This window comes from Nomia melanderi, chromosome 4, assembly GCF_051020985.1.
Source record: "Nomia melanderi isolate GNS246 chromosome 4, iyNomMela1, whole genome shotgun sequence".
Lineage (NCBI taxonomy): Eukaryota > Metazoa > Arthropoda > Insecta > Hymenoptera > Halictidae > Nomia > Nomia melanderi.
Window position 1 is genome coordinate 15,059,444 of NC_135002.1, and position 19,948 is coordinate 15,079,391.

Genomic DNA, 19,948 nt, shown 5'->3' on the forward strand with positions numbered 1-19,948 from the left:
GCAGTTAATAGTGACAGCTGGCAGGAGCAAAGCGCTGGCTCACTTTTTGGTCATGATTTTCAGATATTCCAAAGCGTTTTGAGCAGCACTGGCTTGAGCATCTTTACTAGTAACACCACAACCATAGCAAACTGCCACTGGTAATGTAGACAGTTGCACAAGGCACTGGCATTTTCCTGTAACATTAAATAAAATACTATTTTAAACTGCATTTGAATTTAAAATAAGATTATTTAAAATTTGAATTATTATCTACAGTACTTGTAAGTTATGTCAATTGATTAATTAAGTATGTTGTTTGTTAATATTACGTATAGAAGAAAAGACTCTTATTTTGAAGTAAATAAAAATATGTTTTTAGAAAATGAAGAAATTTCAAAGAGACTATTTATATCTGCATGTATGTCTGTGTATACTTAAAAATTAAATATATCAAATAACTTGTGAAATAATGACACAGGTCGTGCATTTTTTTTTTTCTTTCCTGAAGATAAACATGTTGCTGCCCTCTTACATAAGTAAGTGAATTAATATTTTTTGTCTATACTAGAAAGGATATAAATTTGCAACAATCATGAGCATTCTAAAATCTAATAAACATGTTTTACGTAAAAAAGTGAAACTTATTATTGCACAACTTAATTCTGAGGAAAGAGATAGACAATCGAGAAAAGTATTTGAAAAGGTAAGTACACAAAGCCATACTAATATTGTACAGTAACCATAAGAAAGGTTATGTTATATGGTGTCACATATTTTTTGAAAGAACTCAGTTATTACTAAAACTATATGTATATATATATATTACAGCTATGTTCTCTACCACAATTTCAACAAAGTAGAAAAGTTTCAGTATTTTTAAGTACAGAATATGAAATTAATACATTACCTATATTAAAGCATCTTTTTAAAACAAAAAAGGAAGTATTTGTGCCTACATATAAAGGAAAGGAAATGAAAATGGTCAAATTATTTTCAATGGAAGAATACGAAAATTTGGTATTGACTAAATGGAATATTAAACAACCAAAATTTGATGAAACCAGGGAAAATGCTTTGGAAAATGGTAAAAATTTAAATAATTATTACATAAAAAATATAAATATACAGTCAGGTATATGTCCCAACATAAGTAGCTATAATATTAGCATAATACTGGAATAATTTCTCCCAAATGATAGAGTTTACGTTTAAATGCTTGAAACATATATGATGTTGAATCTGAATGGAGAAGTATACATATTTATACATATGTATTTTATTACAGGTAATTTGGATTTAATAATCCTACCTGGTGTTGCATTTACTAGAGATGGTAAGTTCAATTTAAATAAATAATTTTTCTGTTTAAAACCTAATTTACATTTACACATTGTGTACCAGGGAAACGTTTAGGACATGGGATGGGTTACTATGACTCATTCTTGAATGCTTATGTAAAGGAACAAAAAAAACCATACTTAATTGCGGTGGCATTTAATGAACAAATATGGGATGACATACCTATTTCAGAAAAAGATGTATCTGTGGATCTTGTACTTACAGAAAAATAAATATTTATTGATATAATAATTAAATGCTTATTACTCACCACTGATAGACTTTTCTTCAATATCAACATAAGTTACTTCGAATTGCTGCTCTGAAGCTATCTCTTGCAAAAATTGCACCAAATTTACATCACCGTCATTTAAACACGTATTCTGTAACATAAAAACATAACAAAAGAAATATAACACGATGCAAAATATTTAATCCGTATCTACATGTTTCTAATAAAGTACAATCCATTACACACCTGTAGTTCAAATAGTTTAACACCAGTCGATGACTTCAGACTTTTATGAAATTGTGAAACTTTAAGGCTATGAATAGTTGTTAACGTTGAAATTTTGCTACCTTTCAGATCTGCATAACGGGCACTCACATTTGCATTTCTTTGTAAAACCTATAACGGACAATTAATATACTTAAAAATTTAATTATATGCTTATCATTGGGAATAATTCACCAATGATTGCACTTATATTAAGAGTGAAATGAAGTGGAAATGATCCAAGCGTGTCTATTGTTGATAACATATGTTACTGTACAAATATCTTTTAACAAAAATACATATAATGCATACATATTACACATTTTATATTCTTAAAAATTATCCGTTATAGATTAAGGGTGATCAGAAAGGTAGCTTATACCTCATAATACTGCTTGCAGTGCCAAATCACTTCCACTTCACTAAGCATACACACACATACACTAGAACTTTACACGTACAAGTACACAAAAGCATATTAGGTGTTAATATTCTGTTCGTATGTATAGGTTTTGAATATTCGAAAAGTGAATAGGAATGTATGCAAACAAAAACACAAGTAAAATAATTTTTTTACTTGAAGCAATTATAATTATGAGAAAAAAGGTATGCCTACCTCATCTTCATCTAGAGTAGGATTTTCACAATTCACATCATGTAGAGCTCGCCACATTTTATGAGCCGCATGCCTTTTTGCAACTTTTTTACTTTTTCCTTGACCAACCTCACGATATTTTAAAATAGAGCAAACAATAGTAAACTGTCTTTCATGTGGCAGACCCTCCTCGTTTTCCATTGTATATTTTGGCGGAGGCCAGTGACGTGACATACACATTTCTTGCAATGCACCAATTGGATTTGTGATTATTTTTTCTTCTCCATATCCAGGTAACTCTGGTAGATTCTCTGAACTGTGCAAAATGAATAAATTACATTACTGTTCTATTAAACATCATTCCATTAACAAGTCCTAATGCTTACTCTGGTATATTATTTGGAAGTGGAGAATCTGGTGTTTCGCTATTTAATCTACACAACTTATCCAATACAGCTCGTGCAGCTGCATGTTTGGCCTCCTTCTTTGATTTTCCAGTACCCATTGCTGAAACAATTGGATCTGCTTCAATCAATCGATACTTATCATTCATTATTTGAATGTAACTTAAAATGAATAAGTATAGGATAACACAATAATTCCAATTAATAAATAAATAATTCTTTATACTTTTGCATATTTAATTTAAAATTACGATTTTTAGATTTAAACAATAAATTGATAATAATTTAAAGACCAAACTAAGAATATATTATCAAAATTAAATACAAACCAACAATATCAGCAACAGTGACACGGTAACGAAAAATAGGCTCATGTATGGCACCCTCTACTTGTATTAGTTCATACTTTGGTGTTGTGCCTCTACGAGAAAGTAATTCCTGAAGAATCGAAACTGGTGTTTTACTGCATAGTGATTTCATCTCCAACTGAGCAGCCTCACTTAATGGAAGTTTTTCTACCATTAAACTGTGTAATGAATAACGAACTCTACCACGCCGGTTAACGTTATTTGAATGGTTAGGAACCCCAACTACACAGGCCATTACATTAGGCCCAACCTGTTGTGGTTGATGTATTTCCTCCATTTTTGTGACCTATAGATAAAAATATATTTGACATATTTTAATGATATAAATAACCATATACTCATTTTATAACTTATGTATGTTATAATATAAATTATAAGTGTAAATAACAAAGTAATAAGTGTAATTTATTAAATGTACTAAACAGATGTCACTGAATATAATCATGCTAGTTTTTAAATGCCAAATAATAATAAGATTCCTATTAATTAAATCTTATGGAATAATTTCAAAGCTATCAACTAAAATTTCAAAATCCTTTTCATACAAAATAAAAAAATAACAAATATCTTAGACACTTGAACATACCTTTGATAATATACATTGTTGTTAGTAATTTCACATATAAACACTTCTTAAATTACTTAAATACAACAATAAGATGAATTAAAATAAATTAATTTATTATCAAAAATGGATTTATTACACAAAGACATATTTCATGTCTTAGAAATAATTTTCTACCATTATTTTCACGAATAAACGAAATTCTGATGATTTTACAAATCATGATAATAATAAATAATATATAAGAAAATAATCTTTTAAGCAAATAATATATAATCAATTCTTATAATCAACACGGTAAAAAATAAAGTCTTAAAACAGTCTTTAACGTTAGAAGTCCAATAAAAATGATAAAATTGTACTATTATTCTACTCAAGTAGTTATTGACGAATGTAAGGTGTATATAGTATAAAACGGTACGAAAACCGGCTGGCGGCCATGATTGTTATAAAATTCATTGATTAATTCTAGTATGTAGAGCATAGAAAGTATAGAAATAAAATATAAAGGTTAAGTCTTATTATCAGTGAAACAAGAATAGAGCCAATGACGATTTTCATCGCTGACAGAGTTCTATTTAAAACAGTGATAAAGGAAGCGCACAGACTAACCGGTCACGGAATCGTCCGCTATATGAAGTCAAAAAAGTCACTACCTTTACTTACAATTTTCAAACTTTCTATGTGAATAAGCTGGCTCCTTAACAGGCCAATTCCTATGCGAAAAGCGAATCCCGCTTTTTGTGACCGATCCAAGTCTCACAAAAAGCTTGATCCGTTTGACGACAGAAAAATGGTTTGCTGACTACCGGAGAATCTTCCTCGTTTCTGGCTCTGCCGCAGTATGCGATGTGATCAGTTTTTATAGACGCAGAAGTACGCGCACCTTTCTGCGCAGGTGCATTATTGGCGGTTTTATAGAAACAAACACTTATTCTTTACACTTAAATGATTAAAATGAAATCATTTCATTCGGTATTAAAACAATACCGTATATTTAAATAATTGTTATACTTCATAAATATACAGTTATTTATCTTAAAATGTAAATATTTAGGACATAAAAATGAATATTCCAAAGTGCGCAATGATTTCTTAAATTTCCTTGAAAAGAAATCATTCAAATTTTCTTATATTTTAAACTTAAATAAATTAAAAAAATAAAATATATGAAATGAAGTGAATATAGAATGTATTCCATTTTTTTTTTTGATTCACTGTTAAAAATATATGCGAGTAATTATAAAATGGATAACAATAAAGGGGCGTATTATCTTTATAAGGGGAGATACATTCTACAGCTGTTATTTAATTAAGTATATAAAGAAAACTAAAATTTTAATGACATGTGAATAACTGTGTTATTACTTTATATTAAATTTGGCGCCATTTTAGAGAATTATCGCCATTTTTAAATTTAACAATTGTTTCTTGGCAACACCGGATGTTGGGGTATTTCGCATTTGTATACCACCTAGAACCATTTCCGGTTGTTGCCCGCTGAAACGGCCCAAAGATTGTACGCCATTATCACACACTGACGCCACAGCATATTATTCCAAACGTTTTTGTGGATTTTTCCTACTTTTCATCAGATTTATTCATATTTGAAATTCTATAATGAGTGACATTGAGGTAATGTTCATAATTCCTTCCAAAAGTACATTTTTTAAGTAAAATATGATATACACTGCGTTTGTAACGACATGCGGCTGACCACAGCCATTATTGATCCATCACCGTTTAACTACATTTTACATATATGTTATGATTTTACTGATTTTCTATCATTTTCTAATAGTTGATGAATTATACATTTTATTATAAATAAGTTAGTATTCCTTTTTCGTCATATAATGTACTACATATTATAAATATATCTGTTTTTTAAAGACTGTAAGGTTAAGCTTACAAGTCAGTTTTTGTGTTCAGAGAAGTTTACTTTCATTGTACGCATATTGTAATAAATTATTTCGTAAAATGTGAATTTACATAATAATATCAGTATAAACGTGTATAATTTCCAACAAGCTAAGAATATGAATTCTTATTAATTTATAAGTTAAAATCAGAGTTTTGTGTAAATATATGATAATTTTGTTTACAGCGAAGTGGTAGCCGTAGTGCAAGTCCTAGACGACCAAGAACTGCAGACGGTGGTTTAAGGGACTCACGTTCACATTCAAGATCACGTAAATCACGTGAACGTAAAGAATCTCATAGACCAGTAAAAGAGTATTCAAGATCACGAAGTCGTTCTGTATCAAGAGGAAGAAAATCATATCGCAGCAGCAAGTATGCTAGTGCAGGTCACCGTGGTAGTAGTCGCAGTCGCAGTCGTTCTCCTTATAGGGGTGGACGTTACTCTCGAAGCCGATCTCGATCCTACTCTCGCTCTCGTTATTCCCGCGAACGTGACAGGAACATCTATCGTTCACACTCTCGTAGTCCAATGTCATCTAGACGAAGACATGTTGGTAACAGGGATAATCCCTGTCCTTCTCGATGCTTAGGTGTATTTGGACTTTCTATTTTCACAACTGAACAACAAATTCATCACATCTTTTCAAAATATGGACCTGTTGAACGAGTGCAAGTTGTAATCGATGCAAAGGTACCTAAGCAATAACGTATAATAAACATTAGTATAATGTGTTTACATTATTTAAATTTATTTAACGCGGCAAGACTAACATTAAGTCAGCATACAACCCTCTAATTTTTTATTAAGGGGAATAGTAAATAGTGCCAGAGATTTAGAACATTCATGCATTAAGTTTATATGAAATGTTAAAGGCCTCTGGTTACATGTACTTTCAATTTTGTTAATGTAAAGAATAGAGTAACTTTTGCAGTCAGTTTGAAAATATGATTTTTTTTGTTTAGACTGGACGATCTAGAGGATTCTGCTTTGTATATTTTGAATCATCTGAAGATGCGAAAGTAGCCAAAGAACAGTGCACAGGAATGGAAATTGATGGCAGAAGAATAAGAGTAGATTTTTCAATCACGCAGAGAGCTCACACACCCACTCCTGGAATTTATATGGGAAAACCTACACATCTCCATGACAGAGGTTGGGATGGACCTAGACGTAGAGAGTAAGTTTACCTTATCTCAGTATATTACAGTACAATTGATAAAAAATTTAGAAAAAAATACTTATGCTATTGACTTTGGAAAAGCAGCAGTTACAGAGGAAGTTATAGACGTTCGCCAAGTCCGTACTACAGTCGCCGACGTTCACGCTATGACAGATCCAGATCGCGTTCCTACTCACCACGTAAGTTTACTTTTTGTCATTTGCATCATCTAATATAAGCAGTCTACATGGATATGTGTCTCCTTTGAAATAACATTTATATTTCAAATCATACAATTAACTCTCCTCATTTAGAAAAATACAATACTAAAAACTCATTGATTTGATATTGTATAATTCGCCAAAACTTACAATACCAACCATGCGTACAAATTTTAATTTTCGATTATTTTATTTAATATTGCATTTCAGAAGTAATACACGAATGCATGTTAAATTACATGTAATAATATAACTTAATTGTAAGTGTGATCATTAGAACCTTATAAAGATTTAACGACTGTTACATATAAACCTATATGCATTATTAACTATTTTATTAATACCTATAACAGTCTTTTAATACGTGTAAAATTTGAAAAAGGACTTTTAATATTGTATAAAGTAACTTTTTATTTTCATTAGATATACGTATTTTACAGTCGGTTGCTTTTAAAAATAAGTATTCTTATGTTTGAACTAAAAAGAAATTCTTGAAATTGTATTTCTTCATAAAAACATATCATCCTTAATACATGACATACATGAATGTTAACATATAAGAAAATATAAAGCAGGAGACATTACATGTCATTATACTCACACGGCACGAACAATTGAATGTACAGATTTGTAACACACGAAACAGTATTTCTTGTGATTTTAAAGTATTATTATGTTAATATTCGTAAGTTCGCGATCAGACGTTTATAACAGAAGTTCTTAATTTAGATTCATATTTTCGTAGACCGCTTATATTTAGTTCAGACAAGATGTTTAAGTACAAATAAGTAGTTAAATTAGCAAGAATGGAAGACAGGAGCATCAAGGAATGCATCCAATAAATCGTACGGTAGTAACTAAGTGTAACCCATAACCTGGGTCAAACAATCATAGTTTTTGTTGCTTAATGAATTTCAGGTCGGTATTAAGTGACACGAGTGTGATGCGAGAGGCCAGGTGTTTGGGAGACCATTTGTGTGACTTGACCCTTTGACCTCAAATTTCTTCTAACAATACTGTACTGGGTCAAAAAATGCAAAAACTACATTCTCACTACTGTTCTTACCTTACCTAATTCTGCATCATATGCAATTAATATATGGCATTTAAATTACGATATTGTACAATATCAATTAATGAGATAACTTGATAATATGCAAAGGAGTGTAGCATATTCTTTACATGAAAACAGTAAGGTTAGAATGGACACGAAAAACCTTATTTTCATAATATTTCTACCATTTCCTAACAGTTTTATGAAGATAAGGTTTACGTTATTGTAATCATAATGACTATAAATGTGAAGGTTGGAATATAATTGAGTTTCTATTTTTCTTTGAGAATTTGATTATTTACTTGAAAGTTGTATTCCAGCCATTTGGACATTAAATGCCACTGACAGAAAGTGGTATGAATCTGAAAAATGTGGTATTCCTTAATGTTTATATATAAAAAGCAAAAAGAAAATATATCTATATATATATATATCTATGTATATATATATATATACATGTATATATATAAAGAAAAAGAAAATGAAACACATTACACACAGAAAAGAACGAAACAAAAAAACAAAAATAAAATTAAAAATAGAAGTAAGTTCTCTAACCTGTTTGTTTGTTTATAAGGTTTTGAATCAAGAGGTATTGGATGATAGAGGGAAGTTTGAAGTTTCACTCTGAAAAAATGAAAGTTTTGAAAAGTCGAAGACAAGATATCTGAAGATGTTTGTCTTGCTCGAATTTCGAAGATCCAAAGGTTTTTCGCGCTTGTGACAAAGAATATGATCCAAATCACATTCATTTCCGGCTGAGAAGTCTCAAGCCTAGAAGAACTGCAAGCACTCTATAAAAAGCAAGCCTCAAGACAGTAAGAAATCGTTGATCGTCAGGCCCCCGACCTGGGACAAGCCAGTGGTTGGGGGTGAAACTGGCCGAACGTTTCAGAAAATGTTCAAGAAGCATCGAAATCTTTTATAAGTAGGGAAGAGCGTAAGGTGCTCCAAGGTTTATACCGATCATATTCTTTATCAGTTGGTTTGGTTACATGGTATATTCGTAATTAGGTGTTCATGAAATAAATAAACGTATACACCTTCGCCCCTATTCCCTCCACCATCCCAAAACCTCCTACATCCTTTAAGAATGATGTCTGATTGTTTTCATTTTGTATAGGAATAAGCAGCGATAATTCATATTGAAACAGCTAATAAACAGTGTTTTTAATATAAATGATTAATTATTTGAAATTTATTTTCGTAATGGTAGAAATTTGAATATTGCGAACTGAATATTTTTCTCATAATTAACAAATATTTCGTATGCGAGTACATTTTTTAGTCTTTTAATTATGAAGCAACAAAATTAATTTTTTAATACAAATATTCTTAAGGCGTGCATTAAAAATGTTTTAAATTCAAATTTGTCTGCTATCGGTAGTATGTAAAACATGAAGTATTCTTAAATGTTATCTCATATATTTATGACCATTCAGTTGATTATTTCAGTTATTTGTGAAGACAGTTAATATTACTTAAAAATAATTTTTATAGTATATTTGATACATTATATTTAAAAAATATATTTTGCTCGTTTTTACAATAAATCGAACTCTTCATGAAAGTAAACTTAATCTTTATTAAAACGCTTTCATAGAAATCCAGACTTATTATTGTGGGTCCTGCAACACCATATGTGTGATTAAAAGATTAGAAAACATGGAATACTTTGACGTCGGTTTGTTATTGAAAATATGTTTAATTAGTATAGTAACCGTGAATTGTAATGCAGCTGCACCTAAAGAACCTTATCAAAGTCAAATACCTACACAAGGATTATACAATGCCAGTGATAATGTAGTTATCTTAAATGTGACTAATTTTAAGTCATCTGTTTATGAAGACACTAAAGGATGGTTAGTCGAATTTTACAATAGTTGGTGCGGCTTTTGTTTTCGATTTGCACCTCTGTGGAAAGCTTTTGCTAAAGATGTTTACGGTAAATATTCTAGTTGTTTCGAAGCATACGTTTATAAAGTATCTAATATTAAATATTTTAAGAAATTCTAAAAAAATATCTGTATATATTACTGTAAAAGGTTACTTTTCATATTTATTAATTGATTTTCTTTATATAATATAATTATCTTAAGTAAAATTGCAAATTTATACAGTTTTGGCAGTTATGAAACAATGCTTTATTAAAATTTAATAGAATTAGTATTTTTTTCACCCTAATTCATCCTTTAAGTTTTCTTTACTTTCTAATTTTATAAAATAGTCTGCAAAAATGACAATTTTTATAAATTTTCTATATTTCAATTATAAGATGTTTCTCAATTTTCTTTTGTTTTCATCAATCCTATGCATGTTTAAATAGTAAACAAAAATTATATGATTCTACACAGAGATTATTAAATAAATAGTTTTTAGATAAGTATCTATGATTACACAGTATATTTGAATGTTTTATTCTAACTTAATTTAGTTTTAAACTATGTTTACATTATTTTTATATGTTATGGACTAAACGAATCATGTTTTAAATTTATAAGATTTATTAAAGTACAGTTTCTATTAAATTAAACATACCTTATAAACATTTCATTTTAGTCATTCTTTGTAGGATGGAAAGATATAGTAGCAATCGCTGCAATAGATTGTGCGGATGATGATAACAATCCAATCTGTCGTGAATATGAAATTATGCATTATCCAATGCTTAAATATTTTTCTGTAAATGCACATACATCATCAATGGGATTAGCAATGGAAGAGTATGATAGTATCAATGAGCTTAGATATAGTTTAATTAATTTATTAGAAAATGAACAACAAGAAGGTCGTGGTGTTTCATGGCCTAATATAACACCATACAGGTATGTTATTATAGATATTTATCTAATATACATTTATATTTTTAACATTAATTCATTCTTTCTCAAATCTCATAGGAATTACGATACTACAAGTATTTGGAAAGGTGTACCAAATACTGTAAAGTATTTTTTTTTATTGTTTGAAAAAACGGACTCGCACTTAGGAGCTGAAGTTATATTAGACATGCACAAAATTCCAACATTACAAATAAGGAGAGTAACATCTGAAAATGAATTATTATGCGAGACAAATAAGATTACTAATTTTCCAAGTCTTATAGTTTTTACTCGTAATGACACACAAAAATCTCTTAAAATCAGAATACCTACTAGAGAAGGCACTTATGGCACTATTATGCAATACATGATTTCGAAAGGTGAAAATATTAATGAACAAAGTTTTACAAAGAATCGTTCTATAGAAACAAGTCACAAATCAAGTACCCAGACTTCAAAGCAACTGCAGGGAACAGAAAAATCAAAAGATATAGAAATAAATGATGATTACTTATATCAATTGGATTTAGAGAATACTTTGAAATATTCCATCAGTCATGAAATTCCGCTACATAAAGTAATAAATGGAGAAAAGATGGATGCGCTAAAAAACTATTTAGATGTGTTAGCTGATTATTTTCCTCTAAGACATGGAAATATCTTCTTAGAAACTATTCGTGATATTATTAAAAAGAGGAATGATATATCAGGAGAAAAATATAGTCAAATAATTAAATCTACAGAAGAAGAAATGTTGCCCATATATTCTGGACCTCCACAGTGGATTGGATGTAAAGGAAGCAAAGAAGGATACCGTGGTTATTCTTGTGGTCTTTGGACAATGTTTCATATGTTAACAGTTAATTTTGCCATTGAACACAAAGATTCTAAACACGAGCCACGAAAGATATTGGAAACTATGCATGGGTATATAAAACATTTCTTTGGATGTGCTGATTGTTCTGAGCATTTTGTAAAAATGGCTGCAAAAAATAAAATATTTGAGGTGTCGAATGTTAATGATAGTATTCTATGGTTATGGTCAGCTCACAACGAAGTAAATGCAAGATTGTCGGGCGATAGTACAGAAGATCCGAAATATAAGAAGATTCAGTATCCTGCAGCAGAACATTGTGCAAATTGTAAATATGAAAATGGTACTTGGAATGAGGAAAATATTTTACATTATCTTAAGACAAAATATAGTTACAAAGGAATAAATTATTATGGTTCAATTGACAAACGTAAAGATAATAATGAGAAAATGAAAATAAGACAAGAGAGACTAGTATTGAATAAATATGTGAACAGCAAAAAGCTTGGTTGGGATTTTACAATTTTTGATATAAGTATTTGCGTTGTTTTATATGCTACATCTACTGTCATACTTATATTAGTCTGTGTAAAATTTGCTGTTAAAAGAACTTACAAAAAGAAAACTTATGTCAACTTGCTTGGTAGAGTATGACTTTTATTTTTCATCATTAAAATTTGTAAAATTAAAAAATAAGTGAGAAAGCGAATAGAAAAATGATTGAAATGTAGTTATGTTTATATATTGTACATATTTTATTATTTTTGTCATATTGTTTTTCATAAGAATGTAATGTTTAACAGTGCAATGTTTTGATTGTGTTTCCACATACTGTTGACTAAAATTATGACACATAAATCTTAGTTATATACATATATATACATATATTTATTCTTTGATACAATACTGTATATTTGAAGTTACTAACATGAAAAACATGACAGTTTTTACATTCAATAACAAAATTTTATATGATTTTTTGTAATAAAATATGTTTTTTTTATAGCAGTTTATTACTTAATCACAAATATATTTGCTTGAAATTTTGATATAGATATAGGATATTAAACATTTTTATGTTAAAGTAGAAGCTATTTAGTAACTGATAGTTAGATTTATTACACAACATATGGAGTAATACATATATTTTCAAACTAGTCTTGTCAATGTACAATTATATTGTCATTTATTTAAATAACTTCCAATTTTCATAAGTATGAAGATTTACAGAAATGTTGCCAGACTTTTATTACATGTAAATATTGAAATTAAACTCATTTACTCCTACATTAAATGCGTATCCATTACATTATTCATTAACATCTATTAATTTGTTTAGTGAAGATATATAAATGACTTAATGTATGTACATCTAAATTCACAATTTTGTAAATAAAAATGATCATGATACAATGATAATAATTTGTATGTGTCTTAATTTCTGTCAATGATACATGTTTAAATTGTAAACACATAATAAAGATTAGTAACTTTAACAAATGTTGCATTTGTTTTTATATCATTTTAAAAATGTAGTCATTTATTTTAGATTTGTATGTATACATTTATAAATACACAATTAATACTTATTTACTCTTAGGATTTGAGCATTGCCATGAATTTAATGTATCCCATATTATACCGTTATGTGGTAATTGGGATGTTATATAAGGAAGTATCCATGTGAGATACCATCGTTCACCTAATACTTCTTTTATATTTTGTTTTGAACCTAAATTGTAAATATGAATATTTTTGTTGCTTTCATTAGCTACGCTACCATTTAGGATTAAACGAAAGTGATAAATGCATAAAATACCGGTATACAACATTCCTACAGTAGATACAATATATAACATTAAGTAAAATTGATCTATAGAGCCATCAAAGCCAAACACGAAAATTGCTAACGGAAAAACAATTTTTATGATTGACATGGGAAACTCAAAATGTATCCTACTCCAAATAAAAACATTATTAAAACAAAAACCATATGTTGTTGCTACAAATAAGTAAAAAAGAAACATGACAAAGTATCGATGGTTATAATGACCAATACAACATCCAGTAAAAATGCAATGATGATCCCTCTTTAAAATACAAATGTTACATATTGGGCAGTGCCATGAACGTGGAGGTGCAAGTGTTTCACACGAAGCGCACAGTCTCCAACCATTTTTAGTATTTGCAGCACTTATTGGCATAATATCTCTCCTTGTACTTGTATCGCAAAAGACTACATATGTGAAATTTCCAACTATGTTCAACATGATGAAATTTCCAAGGAGAAAATTTAGTGTGTACGGTAATGATCCAAATCCGTATACAGCCGGTAAAACCACCCATAATTCAAACCAATATATCAGAGGTACAATGGTTACTATAAAAGTCATTGAAAGGAAATCACTCAAAGTACGGGGCCAAATCTTTTTTCTCATAATCATTTTTAGTGATTTCTTCTCTTCTTTCCGTGGAACACGTGATTCTACTTAGCAGACACAACCACCTTTCGTGCATGCATGTTCATTTCACAACATAGTTTCACATTAACCTAAAAGTTAGCTATAGATCATTCCTTGTTTTTCTTCAATTTTTTAAAATTCTTATGCATATTACTTAATATTTTTGTAAATCATGTACTTACGAATTATTTGAATGAATTTATTACTTTGTATTCTGTATTAAAACATTTGGAACTTCTTGTATACGCGCGAAGTTTAACCTCTTTCCAAACTTCATTCCATATTCATTGTCTAACTTCAGACGTGTTTCTTATTCGATTGAATTTGAATATGTGCGGTTTAAATTTAGTGCATAAAACACAATGTTAAATAAGTTTAATTATTCTATAAAATGCATTAATGTTTATTTATAGACGCATGATTAAACAAAAATTGTATTATTAGTTTTTTACTGAAAATAATAACTTTGTAAACAGTTTGGTGCATAGTTTTTAATAATTATTAAACAATATGGAAAGCACTGAAGAATTTCCATTCCCCTTTCCACCGTATCCTATACAAAATCAATTTATGAAAGAATTGTACAATTGTTTAGAAAATGCTAATTTAGGAATCTTTGAAAGTCCAACAGGTACGGGTAAATCTATGTCAATTATTTGTGGTGCTTTGAAATGGCTAATTGACCATGAAGAATTACAAAGAAGCCACTTAAATACTGCAATTTCTCAACTTGATGAGAAAATGAAAGAATGTTCTAATGCATCTGATAATTGGGTATTTGTACAGACTGAACAAATGCAATTGACTGTTGAAAAACAAGCAGTTACAAAAAAATTAAACAGTATTCTTCAGTATGAACGTAAAAAGAATGCACTTAAAGAAATAGTAAAACAGACAAATAATAAGAAAAACCCACACAGTCAAGTGAAAACTAGTAATACAAAGCAAAATAAAGAAACAGAAAATGAGTTATTACTTGACAAGTTAAATGTACAAGAAGAAACCATAGAAGAAGAATTAGTTTTAGAAGACATAATTCATGATTCAGATAACTATGAAAGTGAAGAGGAAGAAGAAGAAGTCTATGAAAACACTAAAATCTTTTTTTGTTCAAGAACTCATTCTCAACTATCACAGTTTGTAGGAGAATTAAAGAAAAGCCCTTATTCAAAAATTGTGTCTGTTGTTACATTAGCGTCTAGGTATAATTCTTAAAAATATACTTTATATTTTTTACAAATGAATATTACTTATGCTTATTCACTCTCATGTCCGTATACGTGTAAATATTTTTAGGCAAAATTATTGTATTAACAAAAGTATTAGAAAATTGAAACACTTAAATGTAATGAATGAATATTGTTTGCAATTGCAAAAGAAAAATACAACAGCAAAAAGTGAAAAAGATTTGAAAAGAAAAAAAGTCACAACCAATTGTCCATTTTTGCCAGGAAATCAAGACTTATTGATAGGAGAAGCTGTAACACAAATTCAGGATGTTGAAGAAATAGCACAGAAAGGAGAAAACATTAAAACATGTGCATATTATGCATCGAGAAAAGCAATTCCATATAGTCAGATTGTACTAATTCCATACAATTCTATATTGCATAAAAATACTAGAATTAGTTCTGGAATTAAATTAAAAGGAAACATATTAATAATTGATGAGGCCCATAATTTACTTGAGGCTATTGAAAGAATGCACAGTGTTATGATTACAGGTAGAAATATATTGCACTGTTACAGTCAACTTTCACAATATCAAAAAAGGTATCATAGAATTTGCGTGTATTCGCGTTTTATTATTATTTATTATTATTTATTATTATTTATTATTTATTATTTATTATTATTTATTATTATTTATTATTTATTATTATTTATTATTTATTATTATTTATTATTATTTTTTATTATTTATTATTTATTCTATTTTAGATTTCAAGCTCTGTTTTCTGCTAAAAGCGTTTTAAGCTTAAGTCAGTTGAGTTTTTACTTAAAGAAGCTTTTAACTGTATTTAGTGCCACTACAAAGTCAAATCCTAATGATATTCTCAATATAGAAACAACTTCAAAATTGTATAAAGTTGAGGAGTTCGAAGTTATGACAGGAATTGATACTGTTAATATATTTGAGTTATTAAAATTTATTAAGAATTCTAAATTGTGTCATAAACTGCAGAGTTTTATGGAACAATATGGAAATAAATTAAAAATTCATAAAAATCGTACAAAAACATCTGGTGTATCGCAATTCTTAAATTCAATTAAGAATAAAGACTCAGAACACAATGTATCTGACAAAAATTCAATATCCGATGAAGAACAATCAAACAATCCATTGATATCAATTGTGAGTTTTATGGAATGTTTGCAAAGTAGTTGTAGCGATGGACGCATATTTGTAGTTCCTGGTTCAACTATTGGTCAAAGTACTATAAAATTTCTGTTATTAAATCCAGCAGCCTATTTTTATGATATTGGTATGAACATAAGTTTAAATATGCGTATATTATTGTTATTCAAATTACTTTACATATATTTAATGCTTAACTATTCATAGTACAAGATGCCAGATCTGTAATATTAGCTGGTGGAACAATGGCACCAATGGACGAATTTATAGAGCAATTATTTATCGCAGCAGGCGCAGCACCTGAAAGAATTGTCACATTTTCATGTGATCATGTAATACCTCAAGAAAATATAACATGCAATATTGTAACACATGGCCCAACTGGTGTTGAATTTGAGTTCAATTTTCGAAATCGACAAAACATCACATTGGTATACATTTAATAAAAAAGTTCAGTACAATATAAATTATTATTCATAATATATTTTACACTTTAAATATTTCAGTTAAATGAACTGGGCAGAGCATTAGTAAATATATGTAATATTGTACCAGCTGGAATTGTAGTATTTTTACCTTCTTATAATTTTGAAGAACTGCTGTACAAACACTTAGATAAATCTGGTATTATAGCGAAAATTTCTTCAAAGAAATGTGTTTTTCGAGAACCCAAATTAGCTTCTCAAGTATTTTTTTCATTTATATAATTGTAGCAAATTGTTGTTAAACTTTTGTATAAATTATAAATTTTACAGGCAAATGAAATTTTGGAACAGTATTCGCACCATATTAAAAAGCCACAAAGTCCACAAAACGGATCATTATTATTTAGTGTAGTAGGTGGTAAACTAAGCGAAGGTTTAAATTTTTCTGATGATTTGGGTAGATGTATTATAATTATAGGAATGCCGTACCCGAATGTTAAATCACTGGAACTACAAGAGAAAATGAAATATTTAAATGAAAACATTGTATGTACCTATTCTTTTTATAGTAAAATGTAATGTAGATAATTTCAAATCCTTATTTTTTCTGTTTACTAGAAATCAAATGCTGGACAAAACTTCTATGAGAATGCTTGTATGAAAGCAGTGAATCAATGTATTGGACGAGCCATCCGACATATTAATGATTATTCATCAGTTGTTTTATTTGATAAACGATATTCCCAAAAAACTAAAGCGCTTCCACATTGGATTCAACGTACCGTAATCACTCATAATACCTTTGGTAGCATGATCGGTACTATAGCTAAATTTTTTACTAGAAAACGAAATGAATGCAATAAAAAATAATTAAAAATCATACTCGAATTCAAACAGCTTTACTTATAAAATGCTGCTTCATAATGTAGTATAATGAAATATATAAATTTATTACATAAAATTTGCAAGTTGTACTTTAAATTTGTATGTCAAATCGTGACAGTAAACTTGACCAGGGTACAATATGGAACATGGAAAATGTGACTGAAAGAATTCATTACATATATTTTTTTAATATTTTTTTATTTTAAAAATTTTAATTATTATGTTTAACATTTGTATTTAAGTAATGTACTTACATGATGTATTGCATCAGGATAATTCTGTGGTTGAATAGTAAAACCACAGTATTTTTTGTAATGGGCTCCTTGTTTTCCTAAAATAAATTCTAACTTTTTTGGTTTGGTAATTATTCCTTTCCATGATTTTTCAATTTTTATTTCTTCTTCGTCTTCAGTGTCATTCATATAACTTTTAATACTTCCCTCTACCTCTTCTTTCTCCTGTAACAAAAATGAAAATAAATTTGTAAAATTGACAAAGCTTTACTGTTTACAATGCTAAAATATGGTTAATAATTATAATTACTTCATCTTCTAATAAGTCTGTACTATCAGATATCTGTGAAATTGTAGGCGGTATATGACCACCAGTATAAAACTGTACTCCACATTGATTAGAGTAGATTTCTAAAACACTAAATATATTTAAAATTATACCATTTTCCAAGAATAGTTTAGCATTAGTAATTTTATTCATTTGTACCGTCCAGTTTTCACATGCCATGCTTTTGCAACAAATAAACTTCCAGATTGTCCATTTTTTGTAACACAAAAATTATGGTCATAACCATCTCCAGATGGTACCTAAAAATGTTCTCAGTATTTTAAAAATATAATAACACTTAGTCCCTTTGTACCTTCTCCAAGTATTCTCCTAAACATCGTGGTATTCTAAAGTCCATTACTGTTCCACCTACACTACGAATTGCACCTGTTGGAACAGGATCTATATAATCTGCAAATGTCCATTGATCACAATTAAATAATATTTTATGTTTTCTCAATTCTGTTTCTCCTGCATCCTACAAAGGACTTACTCACATTAAATTGTTAAGTAAATGTCATATTTTAAAATATATTATTACTTACATGCCCAGCTAAATTAAACATTGAACCATATGACAAATTCACAACTGTTGGTTTGGATGTTGTTGCTCGCATACATATATCCAACTTATTATCTGCAGTTAATTTGAATCTTACTGTAGTTAACACAGCACCTGGATAGCCTTCTTCTCCATCTGGGCTTAAATAACTCATGACAACTGCACATCCACTAATGTATGAATCCCAAATTTTACGTCCAAATCCATTTACCTGGAAAAAGTATACAATAATTAAATTATAAGATAATGATTATACGTGGTATTGGTGATTAATTTACTCCTCCATGTAAATGATGTGTTCCATTATAATCATTTCTGCTTAATTGATAATCCCTGTTTCTAATAGTAATATGACCATTTTTAATACGATTTGCACATCTACCTAGTATACATCCAATAAATGGATTTGTCACAGGATTCATGTATTCTAAAAAATTCAATCATAATTTAGCAATAAATATTAACATGACTTAGTTGTATTAATTATAAATGCATGACATTGGACCTTTCAGATTATCAAATCCAAGAACAATATCAGCAGAATGTCCATATTTGTCTGGACATTTTAAACATATAATTGTAGCACCCCAGGTAATGATGACAACTTCCATTCGATTATCATTTGTGATAGTGTATGATTTTATTATTTTTGGTACAGGATTGACAAGCATTGGACCTTCATTATTATCTAATTATTGTAATTCATATTATACATAAATTATCTTCTATTTTGTGCTATATATCAATAGACAATTAAGCAACCTACCAACCCAGATTTCTCCAAAAATTCCTTCTGTAATTGTTATATTTTTGCAATTGCATCCATGAGAATCCATGTTGAGACTGATCTGATCAATTTGAAAGAATGCCAATATAACGAATAGTTCATAGTATAAAAAATAATGCAATAATTTTTTATATTTGAAATTTTTGTTAATTAATTATATTTGTC

General features: G+C 28.9%; 7 protein-coding genes across 14 annotated transcripts; 4 read left to right on the top strand and 3 right to left on the bottom strand.

Moving 5' to 3' along the window:
* Positions 1 to 25: 25 nt before the first annotated feature.
* On the bottom strand, positions 26 to 4,608 carry LOC116425454 (protein Loquacious-like). 5 transcript variants are annotated; one of them, XM_031973168.2, is made up of 7 exons: positions 4,415 to 4,608; positions 3,145 to 3,469; positions 2,798 to 2,918; positions 2,433 to 2,727; positions 1,799 to 1,948; positions 1,592 to 1,703; positions 26 to 176 (listed from the first exon to the last, which is right to left on the bottom strand). In XM_031973168.2, exons 2-7 carry the CDS (start codon positions 3,458 to 3,460, stop codon positions 40 to 42), a joined length of 1,131 nt encoding a protein of 376 aa, XP_031829028.1. In that variant the 5' UTR covers positions 3,461 to 3,469; positions 4,415 to 4,608; the 3' UTR covers positions 26 to 39. The 5 variants fall into 5 exon arrangements, with proteins under 5 accessions (XP_031829028.1, XP_031829025.1, XP_031829026.1 ...); XM_031973165.2 differs by having other exon boundaries at positions 2,798 to 2,933; XM_031973166.2 differs by lacking the exon at positions 4,415 to 4,608 and adding an exon at positions 3,770 to 4,378 and having other exon boundaries at positions 2,798 to 2,933.
* On the top strand, positions 476 to 1,568 carry Mthfs (methenyltetrahydrofolate synthetase). The gene is made up of 4 exons (XM_031973175.2): positions 476 to 685; positions 811 to 1,066; positions 1,268 to 1,315; positions 1,384 to 1,568. The coding sequence occupies exons 1-4, from the start codon at positions 575 to 577 to the stop codon at positions 1,551 to 1,553; spliced, it is 585 nt and encodes a 194-aa protein (XP_031829035.1). The 5' UTR covers positions 476 to 574; the 3' UTR covers positions 1,554 to 1,568.
* Positions 4,609 to 5,212: 604 nt separating the features above from the next.
* Positions 5,213 to 9,261, top strand: tra2 (transformer 2). Of its 3 annotated transcripts, none has more exons than XM_031973171.2 (5): positions 5,213 to 5,383; positions 5,856 to 6,362; positions 6,635 to 6,849; positions 6,937 to 7,031; positions 8,684 to 9,261. In XM_031973171.2, exons 1-5 carry the CDS (start codon positions 5,369 to 5,371, stop codon positions 8,707 to 8,709), a joined length of 858 nt encoding a protein of 285 aa, XP_031829031.1. In that variant the 5' UTR covers positions 5,213 to 5,368; the 3' UTR covers positions 8,710 to 9,261. The 3 variants fall into 3 exon arrangements, with proteins under 3 accessions (XP_031829031.1, XP_031829032.1, XP_076223363.1); XM_031973172.2 differs by lacking the exon at positions 8,684 to 9,261 and adding an exon at positions 7,971 to 8,167 and having other exon boundaries at positions 5,232 to 5,383; XM_076367248.1 differs by lacking the exon at positions 8,684 to 9,261 and having other exon boundaries at positions 5,232 to 5,383; positions 6,937 to 8,167.
* Positions 9,262 to 9,613: 352 nt separating this feature from the next.
* On the top strand, positions 9,614 to 12,396 carry LOC116425451 (Quiescin sulfhydryl oxidase 1). Its single transcript, XM_031973162.2, has 3 exons — positions 9,614 to 10,051; positions 10,679 to 10,931; positions 11,007 to 12,396. The coding sequence occupies exons 1-3, from the start codon at positions 9,772 to 9,774 to the stop codon at positions 12,394 to 12,396; spliced, it is 1,923 nt and encodes a 640-aa protein (XP_031829022.1). The 5' UTR covers positions 9,614 to 9,771.
* Positions 12,397 to 13,328: 932 nt separating this feature from the next.
* LOC116425456 (putative palmitoyltransferase ZDHHC24) lies at positions 13,329 to 14,186 on the bottom strand. The gene has a single exon (XM_076367249.1). It carries the CDS (start codon positions 14,184 to 14,186, stop codon positions 13,329 to 13,331), a length of 858 nt encoding a protein of 285 aa, XP_076223364.1.
* On the top strand, positions 14,002 to 17,858 carry LOC116425450 (ATP-dependent DNA helicase DDX11). 2 transcript variants are annotated; one of them, XM_031973161.2, is made up of 8 exons: positions 14,002 to 14,154; positions 14,828 to 15,406; positions 15,501 to 15,977; positions 16,146 to 16,690; positions 16,771 to 16,994; positions 17,070 to 17,249; positions 17,319 to 17,534; positions 17,607 to 17,858. In XM_031973161.2, exons 2-8 carry the CDS (start codon positions 14,850 to 14,852, stop codon positions 17,856 to 17,858), a joined length of 2,451 nt encoding a protein of 816 aa, XP_031829021.1. In that variant the 5' UTR covers positions 14,002 to 14,154; positions 14,828 to 14,849. The 2 variants fall into 2 exon arrangements, with proteins under 2 accessions (XP_031829021.1, XP_031829020.1); XM_031973160.2 differs by lacking the exon at positions 14,002 to 14,154 and having other exon boundaries at positions 14,287 to 15,406.
* A 41-nt stretch (positions 17,859 to 17,899) lies between these two features.
* Positions 17,900 to 19,878, bottom strand: LOC116425453 (galactose mutarotase). Its single transcript, XM_076367246.1, has 9 exons — positions 19,763 to 19,878; positions 19,502 to 19,684; positions 19,275 to 19,423; positions 18,980 to 19,207; positions 18,748 to 18,912; positions 18,594 to 18,694; positions 18,417 to 18,525; positions 18,128 to 18,331; positions 17,900 to 18,032 (listed from the first exon to the last, which is right to left on the bottom strand). Exons 1-9 carry the CDS (start codon positions 19,830 to 19,832, stop codon positions 17,940 to 17,942), a joined length of 1,302 nt encoding a protein of 433 aa, XP_076223361.1. The 5' UTR covers positions 19,833 to 19,878; the 3' UTR covers positions 17,900 to 17,939.
* Positions 19,879 to 19,948: the final 70 nt, after the last annotated feature.